This window comes from Coregonus clupeaformis, chromosome 35, assembly GCF_020615455.1.
Source record: "Coregonus clupeaformis isolate EN_2021a chromosome 35, ASM2061545v1, whole genome shotgun sequence".
Taxonomy (NCBI): domain Eukaryota; kingdom Metazoa; phylum Chordata; class Actinopteri; order Salmoniformes; family Salmonidae; genus Coregonus; species Coregonus clupeaformis.
In genome coordinates, this window is record NC_059226.1 from 19,751,801 (window position 1) to 19,769,081 (window position 17,281).

Sequence of the window (17,281 nt, forward strand, 5' to 3'; positions counted from 1 at the left end):
GTCGTGGCTGGGTCTTCCAGCATGACAACAACCTGAAACACACAGCCAGGGCAACTAAGGAGTGGCTCCGTAAGAAGCATCTCAAGGTCCTGGAGTGGCCTAGCCAGTCTCCAGACCTGAACCCAATAGAAAATCTTTGGAGGGAGCTGAAAGTCCATATTGCCCAGCGACAGCCCCGAAACCTGAAGGATCTGGAGAAAGTCTGTATGGAGGAGTGGGCCAAAATCCCTGCTGCAGTGTGTGCAAACCTAGTCAAGACCTACAGGAAACATATGATCTCTGTAATTGCAAAAAAGGTTTCTGTACCAAATATTAAGTACTGCTTTTCTGATGTATCAAATACTTATGTCATGCAATAAAATGCAAATTAATTACTTAAAAATCATACAATGTGATTTTCTGGATTTTTGTTTTAGATTCCGTCTCTCACAGTTGAAGTGTACCTATGATAAAAATTACAGACCTCTACATGCTTTGTAAGTAGGAAAACTTGCAAAATCGGCAATGTATCAAATACTTGTTCTCCCCACTGTATATACACCTGTTCTGAAAGGCCCCAGAGTCTGCAACACCACTAAGCAAGAGGCACCACCAAGCAAGCGGCACCGTGAAGACCAAGGAGCTCTCCAAACAGGTCAGGTACAAAATTGTGGAGAAGTACAGATCAGGGTTGGGTTATAAAAAATATCAGAAACTTTGAACATCCCACGGAGCACCATTAAATGCAGTATTAAAAAATGGAAAGAATATGGCACCACAACAAATCTGCCAAGAGAGGGCCGCCCACTAAAACTCACGGACCAGGCAAGGAGGGCATTATTCAGAGAGGCAACAAAGAGACCAAAGAAAACAGCAGAGATTGGAGTATCTGTCCATAGGACCACTTTAAGCCGTACACTCCACAGAGCTGGGCTTTACGGAGTGGCCAGAAAAAAGCAAATGCTTTAAGAAAAAAATAAGCAAAAGGCATGTGGGAGACTCCCCAAACATAAGGAAGAAGGTACTCTGGTCAGATGAGACTAAAATTGAGCTTTTTGGCCATCAAGGAAAACGCTATGTCTGGCGCAAACCCAACACCTCTCATCACCCTGAGAACACCATCTCCACAGTGAAGCATGGTGGTGGCAGCATCATGCTGTGGGGATGTTTTTCATCGGCAGGGACTGGGAAACTGGTCAAAATTGAATGATGACGCTAAATACAGGGAAATTCTTGAGGGAAACCTGTTTCAGTCTTCCAGAGATTTGAGACTGGGATGGAGGTTTACCTTCCAGCAGGACAATGACCCTAAGCATACTGCTAAAGCAACACTTGAGTGGTTTAAGGGGAAACATTTAAATGTCTTGGAATGGCATAGTCAAAGCCCAGACCTCAATCCAATTGAGAATCTGTGGTATGACTTAAAGATTGCTGTACACCAGCGGAACCCATCCAACTTGAAGGAGCTGGAGCAGTTTTGCTTTGAAGTATGGGCAAAAATCCCAGTGGCTAGATGTGCCAAGCTTATAGAGACATTCTCCAAGATACTTGCAGCTCTAATTGCTGCAAAGGGTGGCTCTATAAAGTATTGACTTTGGGGGGGTGAATAGTTATGCACGCTCAAGTTTTCTGTTTTGTTGTCTTATTTCTTGTTTGTTTCACAATAAAAAATATTTGGCATCTTCAATGTGGTAGGCATGTTGTGTAAATCAAATGATACAAACCCCCCAAAAATCCATTTTAATTCCAGGTTGTAAGACAAGCCACTGTACATCCATGCCTCATGCTCTGTCACCTTCAGGCTCTTGCCGGGGATAAGGGTCTCTCCGCTGCGGGTTGTCAGGCCAGACGGGGATGATGGGAAGCTGCGTCGAGGTGGCGGGGGAGGGGGCGACTTCGAGGGCTTCTCTGTGCGATACCGAGTCACCGTCAGCTGCTCTACATCTGTGGCAGGGAGGGCAGTACCATGGGCACCCGTTAGAGAACAGGACAAAGTACATTCACAGCCATCACTAACACATTCATGAGCTGAGTATGTGACAAAACACTGCTGCCCATCAGTACATCAAAACCCCCAATGCTCTACTGTTACCTCTGTTGGGTAAGGGGAGGTCTGATGTATCCTTACCAGAGCCACGTCTGGAGCCAGGCTCCTTCCCCGAGAGCTTGTGTGTAGCATGCTGGGGCTTGGTAGGGCGGTGCTCTGGGGTCCCTCCCCCGCTCTGGGGGGTCTGAGATTGGGAGGGCGTGTTGGAGGAGGGCTTGTTGATCTGCTTGGCAGCAAAGTCCAGGTCTGGGATGGCCTTCATCAGTTCAGCCTGGGTCTCCTCCAGCAGACGGTTGATGTCTTGAGCACTGTACTGGGTCAGACTGGCCCGCTTCTCCTCCCAGTCCCGCTCTGCTGCCTGGGAAGGGGGAACCATAGAGAGAGATATCACAGTGAGGGATACTGTATATGCACGCAGACACACACACACACAGACACACACACAGACACACACACTCACTCATGCACATGTGCAGACATCCACACTTGTAGACTCACTCATGCCTACTCACACTCACCTCCAACTCCCATATATACTGTATCATCATACCAATGCCACACTCGGAAAACTACAGACTAGAATGGAGTAACAGAAGGGTTCCTTACCAGTCGAACCTCCACAGACACAGCCTTATCAGCAGCAGCGCGGTTGGCCAGCTCTTCCAGGGCCCGACCCTTGTGAGGCACAGGGGGGTGGTTGTCCCTGTGGGGGCCAGAGGAGGGGTTGCTGTGCCCATGGCCGTGACTGTGACTATGACTGTGGCTGGAATGGGGGCTCCAGTTTGACAGGCTGCTGCCGCCCCTCAGGTCACTTAGGTTGAGAGGGGGGCTGGTGGGCATGTCAAAGTCAGAACTCTTACGGAAGTCCTCACTGCTGTGCCTGGGGAAGTCCTCCTGCTTCTTCCATACGCCCTCGTTCACTTGCCTGACCACACAAACACAGCCAATGTCAGGCGATGCCAGTAAAGTCTGTATATCGGCCATTATGTGTTCAGTGCTGTTGTGCTGTGGCTAGACAATGCAGGCTCTGAGTTACACTTCGTTCAATTACCTGTGATGTTGGATCAGTGTTGATGTATCAATGATGGTCAGTGTGTGGCGGGCCGTAGCCTACCTGCACATGGTGGTCACTGGTCAGTGTGTTGGGTCGTACCTGCGCATGGTGGTCAGTGTGTTGGGTCGTACCTGCGCATGGTGGTCAGTGTGTTGGGTCGTACCTGCGCATGGTGGTCAGTGTGTTGGGTCGTACCTGCGCATAGTGGTCAGTGTGTTGGGTCGTACCTGCGCATGGTGGTCAGTGTGCTGGGTCGTACCTGCGCATAGTGGTCAGTGTGTTGGGTCGTACCTGCACATGGTGGTGAGTGTGTTGGGTCGTACCTGCACATGGTGGTCAGTGTGTTGGGTCGTACCTGCGCATGGTGGTCAGTGTGTTGGGTCGTACCTGAGCATAGTGGTCAGTGTGTTGGGTCGTACCTGCGCATGGTGGTCAGTGTGTCAGTGACGCTCTTGCAGCGTTTCAGCAGGGCGTCCAGTCTGTGTGGCTCCTCCTTCAGGAACTTGACGGCCTCCACCTCCACCCTCAACACCACCCGCATCTTACTCTGCAGACTGGGGAACTGGTCTGGAGGGGGACAGGGAGAGAGAGGCGACGCTACATATTATCATCTCAGGAGTCACAATGGGAGTCTGATTTCTGAGAGTGGTGATTGTGATATCTGGATGTTTGAGACTGATGTGTGTCTGTGATTGACTATCTGAGAGTGATTGACAGCAAGTCAGTGCCTACAGTGTGTCTGTGAGTGATCAGTGTATCAGACCCACAGGAGGTTGGTGGCACATTTAATTGGGGAGAACGGGCGCGTGGTAATGGCTGGAGCGGAATTAGTGGAATGGTATCAAATACATCAAACACATGGTTTCCATGGTTTCCATGTGTTTGATGTCATTCTATTTACTCCGTTCCAGCCATTATTATGAGCCGTTCTCCCCTCAGCAGATTCCTGTGATCAGACCCTGTCAATGTGTCTGTGAGTGATCAGTGTATCAGACTGAATCTGTGAGTGACTCACTCTTGAGCTCTGTGAGTGTCTCTCCTAGTTTCCTCAGCAGCGAGGCCTTCTCCTCCAGCTCCTGAACCGTCACCAGCTTGTGATTGACAGCCGAATCCTTCTGGATATCCTCCACTGACTTCTCCAGATCACTGGACAGACAACACAGGAGAGACGTGTTAACCTAAGACCTTCACAGTTAACATGAAAACGTTAATGTTATGAAGACTGTAATGTTCTACTGTGAATGACCATACAACTGTGGTGTGTGAGGAGGTGAGAGAACCACAAGGGCGATGGAGAGACATACACACAGTCTGGACACACACACGTACACATGAACGTGGAACACACACACACACACAAACACAAGCTGACGAAGCAAAACTACTAATGAAAACCCAACTTAATGATGTCAAATAAATCAGCCTGAAGCCATACGGCCAATCAAAATGGTATGAATAATTAAATGAAATAAAATGACCATATTAATCATAGGACCTCTTTAGAACCTCAATTATCTTAATGATGTTAATTCTTTCTTTTTTAGTCATGTGAATAGATTTTGTCAGTCAGTAAATCAGTTAATCAATCAATCAGTTTACCAGTCATTCAATAAACTAATCTTAATTAATTATTCCATGTTCAGGTGAGTACTGACTGGAGTTGCTGGATGATAAGCTCCTCCTCGTTGAGGTACTTGAGTCTCTCCTCTTCCACCAGGAGGCGCTGTCTCTGCAGAGGGTCCTCCTGTTTCCTCAGAGCGTCACTCACACGCACGTTCAGCTCCTTCTCCGTTCTTTTCAGCAGCGTCTTCACACTATCCTGGTTCTGGAGCTGCAGACACACACACACGCACACAAGCACACGCACACACACACGCACACACACACACACAGACACACACACAAACACACACACACAAACACACACACAGACAGACAATACTGAATGGTTAGACAAGATTATATTGTGTAGCCAACAGTGGTCTGAATGATATGAATGAATAGAGGTTACAGGTGTCTGAGGTCATACAGAGGTTATACAGGTCATCATTAATGGTAGACATTAATCTGCTGCAATACAATAGGCCTCCCTCAGAATTTGGTATCACACACCTAAGGTGGTCCTGCCCAGAGCAGTAAGTAGCTTGTAGAGGTCAAGATAACAAATTAATCACAGTGACAACATCCTGGGAAAAAATGACTGCTATCTCAGACACAGGATTTTCAGGATAGCCGTCAATGATTAACGACTCGAACGTGTGAGTTTGTGCAGTGTTTCCCCTAGATGTTTTTTGTTGCTGTGGTGGCAAGGGTCAAGGAAGGAGGGGAGTGGGGGGGTCAGTTGTGCTATTAGCATACCATATTATCAGGCAGTTGTGCTATTAGCAATAAGAACGTTTTTTTCTGGATCAAAAACTTTCCTGCAATTCTATACATTTTTCAATGGAGCTGACAGAACATTTTGCAGTGTGAAAGCTAATTTCCTGCAATTCTACGCATTTTACCATGACTGATTCAGTGTTCTTATGCTCAAACATTACAACCAAATCAATGGGACCCCAATCGGGGCCCGTGGGCATGTGCCCTGCGTGTCCAGTCTATAATCCAGCCATGCAAAAACGACTCCTATTTTTTTGGGGGGAGATTTCTAGTTCAAAAATATTATATTATTCAAAAAGATATAAGTCAATTATTAAAGTTGCTGCTAAATTAATACATGGGAAACACTGGTGTGTGTCTGTCTGTATACAGTACTGCCCTGACCTAGACTGCATATGGTGTGTTCTTTTTTGGCCTTGTCTGTCTAGTAATGGGCTGATGTGTGCATGAGGATGCCCTGCCCTGCCCTGAGTTTGTACCTCCACGGTGTGTCTCTCTCTCTCTCTGTGTGTATGTATGTGTGTGTGTGTGAGAGAGAGAGTGTGTGTGTTTATGTTAACACAGATTGCTCTGTCCTTGAGAGCTTTGCGGGCATTCTGATGCGCCAGCGGTACTGTCTGAGCCAACCTGTCTCCCCTGCTAACAGAATGTGATTAGCTGATGATGGAACCCAGCACGGTGCTGTGTGTGTGTGTGTGTTTTTGTGTGTGCACGTGCATGCGTGTGGGTGTCTCACTCAGAAAAAACACACAGGCAGAAAACAGCAGTGTTGCCGGTTAGAGAATTGCACTGGTAGGACATCTAAATCCTACTGCTTCTGTGTCCTTGAGCAAAGCACTCAATCAAATTTCAATACACATCCAGAACTATGAATGGAATCTGTTATAATGTATGTAATGCAAGTGCTACTGAGATGAAAGCACCTGCTTAGCAAGGGAAATTAATAATGGATTGCTTTTATGTTCCAGGGAATCAAACTGAACAACAGTATGAACAACGTGCTCTGCAGCATTACTTCTGATTTGCCCCAATAGAAGCGGTACATTAAAACCCCATTTATTCTGATCCAGTCACAGCAGTCACAATAAAAACATGTGTACTCCATTGTCTTTCTGTTTCTTTCTCTGCATTACGCTACCTCTACCACGTTCACCCTTTCTCTCCTTTCTCTCCTTTCTCTCTCTCGCTCTACATAATTCATGAGCATCATGTATTATTCAGACCTGTGGCCGTCTCCATGGGCAACGGGTTGGGTCAGAGGTTAGGAGTCATGCTTGGGCTCACACACAGGTAAATTACAGATTATTACTACTCTCTAGTCCCACTGTGCTGCGTTTGGCTTTCATTTACCGCTTCACTCCTCTCCATCTGTGTCTTTTGCCCTCAGAACAGCCTCAATTCATTGGGGCATGGACTCTACAAGGTGTCGAAAGCGTTCCATAGGAATGCTGGCCCATGTTGACTCCAATGCTTCCCACAGGTGTGTCAAATTGGCTGGATGTCCTTTGGGTGGTGGACCATTCTTGATACACATTGGAAACTGTTGAGCGTAAAAAACCCAGCAGCCTTGCAGTTCTTGACACAAACCGGTGCGCCTGGCACCTACTACCATACTCCGTTCAAAGGCACTTCAATCTTTTGTTTTGCCCATTCACCCTCTGAATGGCACTCATATACAATCCATGTCTCAACTGTCTCAAGGCTTAAAAATCCTTCTTTAACCTGTCTCCTCCCCTTCATCTACACTGATTGAAGTGGATTTAACAGGTGACATCAATAAGGAATCATAGCTTTCACCTGGATTCACCTGGTCAGTCTATGTCATGGAAAGAGCAAGTGTCCTTAATGTTTTGTACACTAAGTGTATTCTTTCTCAAACAATATATCCCACCACTTAAACCCAGTTCCTAATCAGAAGAGAGTTGGTGCAGGTACTGCTGTTGTGCCTCTCTGTGAGCACCTGCAGTATGTTGAGGAAATCACAGGCTATAAAACGACAAAACCCAGGAGTCATGAGCCATGGATCTGGGCACTAGAGAGAGCTTAACAATGCATGAAGTGGACTGGACCACTGACTGTGTCCACTGCTATGTTTCATAAAGTCTCTCTAAAGGAAGAGACATACAGGGCAGACTATTAAACAGCCCCGTCCCTAAATCACATACGCCATATCCTCTACACTTCTTCATTTCTTTTCCCCACTGATCTAATGTGTTAGAGCAACCACTTCCACTCCCCTCTTCCCCCTCTCTCTCCAGAGAGTTAAGACACATAGACAGGACGATTCTCTTCTCTCCTCTTTTCATGTCTAACTCATCCTCAGCTTTTCTCCTCAGCCTGTAACCATGGTACCGCAGGGAGTATATACCTTTATACTAAGGCAGAAAAGTGTATGTTTTTCCAGCAGTCCGTCTCCTTCCTTGGATACCACATTACCACCTCAGGTGTGGAGATGGATGGAGATCGCATTTCAGCTGTGCGTAATTGGCCGACTCCAACCACGGTTAAGGAGGTGCAGCGCTTCCTTGGCTTTGCCAACTACTATCGGAGGTTTATCCGGGGCTTTGGCAAGGTGGCAGCTCCCATTACATCCCTGTTGAAGGGTGGCCCATCCCGGCTCCGCTGGTCTGCTGAGGCTGACCTGGCCTTCAGGAGACTGCGGGGTCTGTTCACCTCAGCCCCAGTACTAGCCCACCCCGATTCATCACTACCGTTCGTAGTGGAGGTGGATGCGTACAAGGTTGGGATAGGAGCTGTCCTGTCTCAACGCTCGGGTATGCCACCCAAGCTCCGCCCCTGTGCCTTCTTCTCTAAGAAGCTCAGCCTGGCGGAGCAGAACTACGACGTTGGTGATCGGGAGATTGACCGTGTGGAGGCATTGGCTCGAAGGGGCGAGACACCCTTTCCTCGTCTGGACGGACCAGTACATCCAGGCAGCGAGGAGGCTGAATCCTCGCCAAGCCAGGTGGGCCCTATTCTTCACCCGGTTTGATTTGACACTGTCATACATTCCGGGTACGAAGAACGTGAAGGCAGATGCACTGTCACGGCTGTATGACACAGAGGAGAGGCCCAGAGACAACACCCCCATACTCCCAGCCTCCTGCATTGTGGCGCCGGTAGTATGGGCGATGGACGCGGATATAGAGCAGGCATTACGCACAGATCCATCTCCACCGCAGTGTCCAGCTGGGCTGCGGTACGTGCCTGCTCTTATCCGTGATCGTCTGATCTTCTGGGCACACACGTCACCCTCCTCTGGTCACCCAGGTATCGGCTGTACAGTACGCTGCTTGAGCGGAAAGTACTGGTGGCCTACCTTGGCTAAGGATGTGAGGGTATACGTCTCCTCCTGCTCGGTGTGCGCCCAGAGTAAGGCACCTAGGCACCTCCCAACGGGTAAGCTACAACCATTACCAGTTCCACAACGACCATGGTCTCATCTTAGTATTTATTTTCTGACTGATCTTCCCCTTTCCCAAGGTAACACCACCATCCTGGTCGTTGTGGACCGCTTCTCCAAGTCCTGCCGCCTCCTTCCTCTGCCCGGTCTCCCCACGGCCCTGCAGACTGCGGAGGCCCTGTTAACTCACGTCTTCCGGCACTACGGGGTGCCAGAGGATATCGTATCCGACCGAGGTCCCCAGTTCACGTCCAAGGTTTGGAAGGTGTTCATGGAACGTCTGGGGGTTTCGGTCAGCCTGACCTCTGGGTTCCACCCCGAGTCAAATGGGCAGGTGGAACGAGTAAATCAGGATGTGGGTAGGTTCCTGCGGTCCTAGTGCCAGGACCGGCCAGGGGAATGGTCGGTGTACTTGCCATGGGCAGAACATGCCCAGAACTCTCTCCGCCACTCCTCTACTAACCTAACACCATTCCAATGTGTTTTAGGTTACCAACCGGTTCTGGCACCGTGGCACCAGAGCCAGACCGAGGCTCCTGCGGTGGATGACTGGTCAGAGGGGAGGGGGTGGGGGGGCATGGGTACTGTCACGACTTCGGCCGAGGCTGCCTCCCCTGCTTGTTCGGGCAGGCTTCGGCGTTCGTCGTCACCGGAGTACTAACCACTGCCACCCCAATCATCATCACAATTGTCTTGTCTCGTTATCACACACACCTGGTTCTAATCCCCTAATTAGTCTGTGTATAAGTGTTCCCACTGCCCCCTTGTCCTTGTGGGTGATTGTTTATTGTGAAGGTTAGTGAAGCTCGGTGGAGCTCGTGTATTTTGTTTGACGGGAGATTTTTCCAGTGTGCCTTGTATTTTCCAGTGCACCTGTTTTGTGCCCTGGAGTGTGTTTGACGCAGTTCTGCGTAAACCTGTATTTTGCGGATTAAAGCCTGTTATTCTGTGATTTACCCTCCTGCGCCTGACTCCTTCAACACCACCTCATCACACACGTGCCTATTTGCCTGCCTGCATGCGTGTGTGTTTGTGTAAACAGCCATGCTAATAGATGCATTGAGAGTAGGCCCAGTTGTTCTCACCTGCATCTTGCGGAGCTGAGAGAGTTGTTTGCGCAGGTCGGTGGCGTTCTGCTGCAGGTCGTGGAGGTGGAGCTGCATCTGCAGCCGGGTGACGGTGGTGACCTGGGTGTCTCCGGAGGGAGGGGGGGGCATCAGAGCCAGCGGGGCCGACGGCGTCAGAGCTGACAATCACAGGACAGAACCCAGAGGAAACTGGGTTAATTACAATGCTGTATGTATAGAGACGTCTGCACACACACAACAGCAGATACATGCACGCACACACACACTTCCACACTTCTACACACTGTCTTGGGAGCACAGGTAAAGGATCCCAGCTCAGTTCCTGGACAGAGGTAGACTGAAAACGAACAGGGAGAGCCTGTTGATGGTGGGAGGAGAATATTCTTCTGAATCGCAGATGTTTGAACATCCAGACAGATCCAAAAGGAGTAAAGGAGCAACAAGACAGGACCAGAGACAGGAGGGGGGTTAGAGAGGAGTTGGGGACAGGGTGTAGAATAAACAGACCTGACCTCTAGATAACCAACCAAAGGGTACATAAGAGAAGAGACACACCACCACCACCACCGGAGCTGTGACAACACCACAGACACCCACACAGGGGCAGAGAGATGAGAGGAGAGATAGAAGAGAAAAGGAGAGAAGGAGAAGAGTGAAACTTTCCGCTTCAGCCGTCCAGCTGTAATACAGAAGCAGTGAGCCAGTTGCCAAAGATAAATGAGGGAGAGAGAGAAGAGAGAGTGGAGGAAAATTGGAAGAAATGTTCAAGGTTTAATTTGCCAGAGGCAAATGAGGGCCCCTGGACACTTCCTCTATCGACTATTGCTTTTTTTTCTGGTGTTATTTCATGCCAAGGAGAGGCATCAAAGGCAGATGTGTCCTTTCGCTGGCCCTTTGATGGTCTGGCCATTGAACAGCAAGTCTCTGTAGACACACTCATGCTAAACGGAAGCATTAGGAACAGTGGAGGAAAGAGATATGGAGAGAGAGAGGGAGTGAGAAAAAAGATAAATAAAACAGAAGAAGAAAGGGGAGGGAATGTGAGAGTAAAGAGGGAGATATTAGAGGAAGCAGGGAGAGAGGGATGGGTAAGTTCGCATTTAGGTTGCGAGTTGAGGGAGATGTCATTCTATGTCTGTTGAGGTTTAAAGACCAGTAGCCATCTTATCGTTAAAATAACTGGTCTATGCCTGGTCCAATGGGTAAATGGAGACGAGAACTAAGCTCAACCTGAACTATTGTAAATGGTTAGCAGGACTGGACTCAGTCTGACTACGGATCAAACTAGTAGTACTCACTTCCAGTGGCGGAGCCGTCGCTGTTGGATTCGGTCTTCTCGCTGGAAGAGAAAGGGAAGGGCCGTGAGAACTCCGAGCCCTGGTCCGGAGGGCAGCCCGCCATCATGCAGAGACGCAGTAGGCCGCATCTGAGGATCAACCAGGGCCACAGGGCAAGGCAATTACAGTGCTAATGCCAACACCTGTACTATACTCATGTACTACATTATGTACTTATACTACAGGACATACAGTGCTTTATAGTGTACACAGGGCAAGGTCATTATTACCAGCCAATAATGCCAACAGCTGTACTATACTCATGTATAGTACTACTATACTTCAATAATGTACTTGTACATATTCTGGTCTATTAAACAACAATATCTTGAGACCAGTCATGTATTTCTGTGCTCTTCCTGTCATGTTGCTACTGCTGTAGTGGTATATACTTCTATGAATGGCTCTGTGTGTTTGGGGGTCTTACGTGCTGTCACTGTCGGGTGCTTTGGTCAGTACACTCTGAACCAGGCCTGTCAGACTGGCTATCTGTTTCTCCATGGCCTCCATACGGTCCAGACGCTCCATACGATCCCTGGAGAAAGCCAGCAGGTTAACACACACTGGTCAGTTAGGTTCACTCACACACACAATCATGCAAGCTCATGCGCCCACACGTCACACAGTAACGTCACAACATACTAGTATACACTAGAAAACACCTAGTGAAACACATACATACTGTATAGGGGAAGCATGAAATCTCAAACCACACACACACACACTCACTTGGACTCAGAAGTTTCTCCAGGGAGTGGGGAGCTGTACCCGGGCACAAACCTACTCCCGTCCCCTCCCGGCCCGGCCTGCAGGGCCAAAGGGTCAGAGCTGGAACTGGGCCTGGACTTGGGGCTCTCCACAAACATGGAAGAGGAGGCTGAGTCCTTGCGGAAGGTCTGCCTGACCGGGGAGGCTCGGTTGGGAGAGCTGGAGTACGAGTCCCCCCTGTCCCTCAGCTGCATATCAGGGATTTTCTGTGGGGAGGATGGGGGCATGCGGAAGCCCATGCCCAGTGTGGCTGAGGAGTAGGAGTCGGAGTAGACGGGACCTCCAGGCTTGTACAGGGCGTCCTCCAGCTCCCCCTGCAGGGCGGCAGCAGAGTAGGTGCTGAGGGAGCGCACAGAGCCGCGGCGGTACAGCCCACCAGACACGGGGAAGCCGAAGGGGTCTCCGATGGCAGCCAGTGACTGTGTAGAGGCGATGCTGAGGCGGCCCTCATGTACCAGGCTGTAGGGGTCAGCGTACAACCCCTCGTTCTTCACCAGCATCATGTTCTTCCCAGACACCTCCTCGTCGGGCTTGACGTCGCGACGCTCCAGGATGGCGCTAGGGGAGGAGGACAGGCCGGCATTGGGGCCCCCGTGGTGGGAGCCAGCCCCAGGGTGGTGGGAGTGCTGGGGCTGGTGCTGCTGGGGGTGCTGCTGGTGCTGGGAGTGTTGTTGGTGCTGGGGGTGACTACCCGGCCCGGCAAAAGAGGGAGGCCGCCCCCCACTGTAGGACAGACGAGAGCGGGATGGGGTACCGGAGGGGGGTGAGGCGGAGGAGGAGGGCAGGGTGTTAAGGCGGCGGGTGGGGGAGGACTCTCGGGACGTATACACCAGATCCCTCTGAAACGACAACAGGGGCAGGGGTGGAGGGTAGGTTACCATGGATACCAGTGGATGAAAAGGCTGTGCTCCCCCTTTGTGCCAGACTGACAATCAGAGAATAGGAGATCAGACTGACATTGGACAGTCTGTGGCAGCCTGGGCTCATCAATGCAATCATAGCATCTTTATACAAGCCCACATCAAATACCACCACACAATCAACACGTGTTATTCAAGTCTATAGTAATGACTCTATCCAAGAGTACAGTAAGGCTTATAGGATATGGGAATACCTACATGTATTGACTGTCACCTTACAGTGTAATAACGGAGGCTGAAAGTGAAAGAGCTTAAGAGAGGGGCCCAGTCCAGCCTTATTGTCGCACTGTTTCTTTCTTCTCCTTCCACTCATCTAGGAGAACCACTGAGCTCCATTTAACCAACCCAACTAAACCCATTGGCATTACATTGGATTACAAAGAGCTGATATTCAGCATGTCTCCATATCTGCACATATCCATTTCCTCTCTATTGAAGAGAAGTGAGAGAAAGCAGGAGCCTAACCCACTCCTCGTTCATTAGAATGAATGTGAGGAATTTCCTCATCCACCACAGGTTCCTTCTTTCTTCTCTCCTCCACCGCTTGCCTGTGTGGTCTAAGCCTTTAATATTGTACACACACACACACACACACACACACACACACACACACACACACACACACACACACACACTTGTACACAGGAGTCGGGACACACACTTACATAAAACCCTGAAAACACAGTTAAAACCAGCTATACAAACCCAAAAATGTACACCCGGGAGCAGTTCAATGTCAAGATGTTAGTTAACATGCAGGGCAGTCCCAAGTACAGCACTGAACTAGAAGGGGGTGTGCAGTTCACACACACACTGTCATAGAACAAAGAGCCAGCAAAGAGCCAGCAACTTTAATGTTCTTCAAAGGCCTGGCTTTACCACATCATCTACCCTTCTGGAAATAAGAACTCTCTTTAATCTAGTTCAGTCCATCTGGGATATTTTGTTCCTCCATACACACTTTTTAGATTTTAGTATGCCTGCACGCACACACACACCACACACACACACACACAAAAACACACTCATACGCACAGACACAGACAGAGACAGAGACACAGCCACCCACACACACACTCTAATTACTTGCATAGGTAATGGCTGATTCATCCTCAATGTATTGTGAATATACAGATGATAGGGACTGAAAACAGAAAAACTTCAAGGTACCTTGAACTCAACCAAAGCAGAGACATGCAGAGGGGGTGAAACAAGTTCATCTCCCTGGGCAACATTGTTCTTTAGTGTCCAGGCAGCAAATGGTACTCTTGAAGATAAAAGTACTGCCCAGCGGGAATATCTGGAGAAATAACCCATACGCCTCCACAACCTGCCAAATTTACTGTTGCAACATAAACACAAAAGGGCTGTTGCACCTTCAAAGGTTAAAGCCCAACAGTAATGTGATAGTATCAGCATTTATAGTAGAATAATGAGCCCTCCATCCACCTATCCCCCTATCAGACCCCCATCCCAGCTCCACCCCCCCTCCCCTCCCCTTCGTCAGCACCCTTCTCTCCTCCCTCACCCTTCTCTCCCCTCCCTGTCTCACCCTCAGGTCCCCGTTGACCAGGTGCGTGGCGGGGTAGGAGGCGTAGATGGGCTCCTTGCGGTAGATCTTGATGATGCTGCGGTCCTGGATGTCCCGGATGTCCTCCAACTCGTAGAAGACATTGCGCGCCTCGTCCTTGATCAGGATGGCCGTGTTGGGGGACTTGAGCATCCCCGCCGTCAGCTTCTGGGGGAACATGTGCACGATGAGGGCGTGCAGCGTGTCCAGGCTGCTCAGCTCGTGGGTGATGTGCACCCGCCGCGTCTCATCCCCAAACTGCAGGAACAGCACGCCTGGAGAAGGAGAGAGATACATACTTTATTGAATAGATAGACAGAGATTATGACAGTGGGGAAAGGTAGAGAGAGGTTGGGTCAAAGGTCAGTAGGCCGGATTGGAACCTATGCCGACACTGTAGATGTGTGCCGGAGGCTGAGGCATCACCGCTAGACCACCCTAGGCCACGGAGAGAGAATTTAAAGTCAAATTGAGAGGAAGAGGATGAAGGTAGAGCAGGAGATAATAGAAACATAGAGGAAGGGGTGATGAAATTCAAAGAAAAAGGAGAGAGAGATAGATAGAGGGAAGGTGACGAGAGTCAGAGACTCGAGTTGATAAATAGACAGGAGGAGGTGGGAGTGAGAGAGTGCCACTGTTCTATAGCACTGCCTAAAATCCTCTTCCAAAGGGCTCATCATCCGTCACTGTCACTGGTTTTACAGCACTCTGTTTCTCCCTGCGTGCTTAGCATAGCCTACACCCCCCCAATGTTTATAAGTCTGATCCATCCACACTGTAAAGCTGTCCCAACGCTGAGTTCACTCAATATGACTCTGTAGAATAAATAAATGAATAATACGTGAGGATCTGAATCATGAGGTTATGTCTATAAATATATTATCCCTGTGCTAATAATGAAATACAGTGCAGTGTATGGCTGTATATGGTTGTTGTGCCTCAGATAGTGGGATACAATCTAAGGTGTGGATGATCCAGTGTTATGTAAGCAGTAATGCAGCACAGGGCAGGCAGGCAGAGAATAATCACACTGATCTGAGGGTGTGAAGAGGCACCAGGTTGTAGGTTACATGACTAACCCAGGAGATGTGTGATTGGTCCCTGATAACAACACCCAGCCTGGAGTGCATAACTTACGCTTATGAAATGGTTACAAAATATGCAAATGTTATCACGATTCAATCATTTCACAAGAATTCATATTGAATAGTGAATTCAAAGAAAGCATAACCACAAAACGTGAAAGGGATTTGAGATGTTTGATAATTATTGATAATTATTTATTATGTAAGCAGATAAGGTTTCATAAGATAGCAGATAAGCTAGGTAAATGTTAATATGAAAATGGCATGAAGCCATTCTGATCAGATTGGTAAGTTGACATTTAATGCAAGAAGTTTACAAAAGCTTTGGGATGAGGAAGATGTTGCCTGTACATGGTCATGTACAGTACCAGTCAAAAGTTTGGACACACCTACTCATTCAAGGGTTTTTCTTTATTTTTACTACTTTCTACATTGTAGAATAATAGTGAAGACATCAAAACTATGAAATAACACATATGGAATCATGTAGTAACCAAAAAATCAAAATATATTTTATATTTAAGATTCTTCAAAGTAGCCACCCTTTGCCTTGATGACAGCTTTGCACACTCTTGGCATTCTCTCAACCAGCTTCACCTGGAATACTTTTCCAACAGTCTTGAAGAAGTTCCCATATATGCTGGGCACTTGTTGGCTGCTTTTCCTTCACTCTGTGGTCCAACTCATTCCAAACCATCTCAATTGGGTTGAGGTCGGGGGATTGTGGAGGCCAGGTCATCTGATGCAGCACTCCATCACTCTCCTTCTTGGTCAAATAGCCCTTACACAGCCTGGAGGTGTGTTAGGTCATTGTCCTGTTGAAAACCAAATGATAGTCCCACTAAGCCCAAACCAAATGGGATGGCGTGTCGCTGCAGAATGCTGTGTTAGCTATGCTGGTTAAGTGTGCCTTGAATTCTAAATAAATCACAGACAGTGTCACCAGCAAAGCACCCCCACACCATCACACCTCCTTCCCCATGCTTCACGGTGGGAACTACACATGCGGAGATCATCCGTTCACCTACACTGCGTCTCACAAATCAAATCAAATCAAATTGTATTTGCCACATGCGCCGAATACAACAGGTGTAGACATTACCGTGAAATGCTTACTTACAGCCCTTAACCAACAATGCATTTAGTTTTTAATAAAAAAGTAAAATAAAACAACAACAACAAAAAAGTGTTGAGAAAAAAAGAGCAGAAGTAAAATAAAATAACAGTAGGGAGGCTATATACAGGGGGGTATTGGTGCAGAGTCAATGTGCGGGGGCACCGGCTAGTTGAGGTAGTTGAGGTAATATGTACATGTGGGTAGAGTTAAAGTGACTATGCATAAATAATTAACAGAGTAGCAGCAGCGTAAAAAGATGGGGTGGGGGTGGGGGGGGGCAGTGCAAATAGTCTGGGTAGCCATGATTAGCTGTTCAGGAGTCTTATGGCTTGGGGGTAGAAGCTGTTGAGAAGCCTTTTGGACCTAGACTTGGCGCTCCGGTACCGCTTGCCGTGCGGTAGCAGAGAGAACAGTCTATGACTAAGGTGTCTTTGACAATTTTGAGGGCCTTCCTCTGACACCGCCTGGTATAGAGGTCCTGGATGGCAGGAAGCTTGGCCCCAGTGATGTACTGGGCCGTACGCACTACCCTCT

General features: G+C 48.6%; 1 protein-coding gene across 1 annotated transcript in view; it reads right to left on the reverse strand.

Moving 5' to 3' along the window:
* LOC121550580 (SRC kinase signaling inhibitor 1-like) overlaps positions 1-17,281 on the reverse strand; it is a 64,490-nt gene that overhangs the window by 14,850 nt on the left and 32,359 nt on the right. The window contains exons 5-15 of the mRNA XM_041862906.2: positions 14,528-14,820; positions 12,017-12,894; positions 11,715-11,822; positions 11,249-11,376; positions 9,948-10,108; positions 4,736-4,911; positions 4,096-4,226; positions 3,500-3,647; positions 2,633-2,951; positions 2,108-2,384; positions 1,775-1,923 (exon numbers count right to left, since the gene is read on the reverse strand). Of these exons, the coding sequence (XP_041718840.2) occupies positions 1,775-1,923; positions 2,108-2,384; positions 2,633-2,951; positions 3,500-3,647; positions 4,096-4,226; positions 4,736-4,911; positions 9,948-10,108; positions 11,249-11,376; positions 11,715-11,822; positions 12,017-12,894; positions 14,528-14,820 (2,768 nt within the window). The remainder of the gene's footprint in view (positions 1-1,774; positions 1,924-2,107; positions 2,385-2,632; positions 2,952-3,499; positions 3,648-4,095; positions 4,227-4,735; positions 4,912-9,947; positions 10,109-11,248; positions 11,377-11,714; positions 11,823-12,016; positions 12,895-14,527; positions 14,821-17,281) is intronic.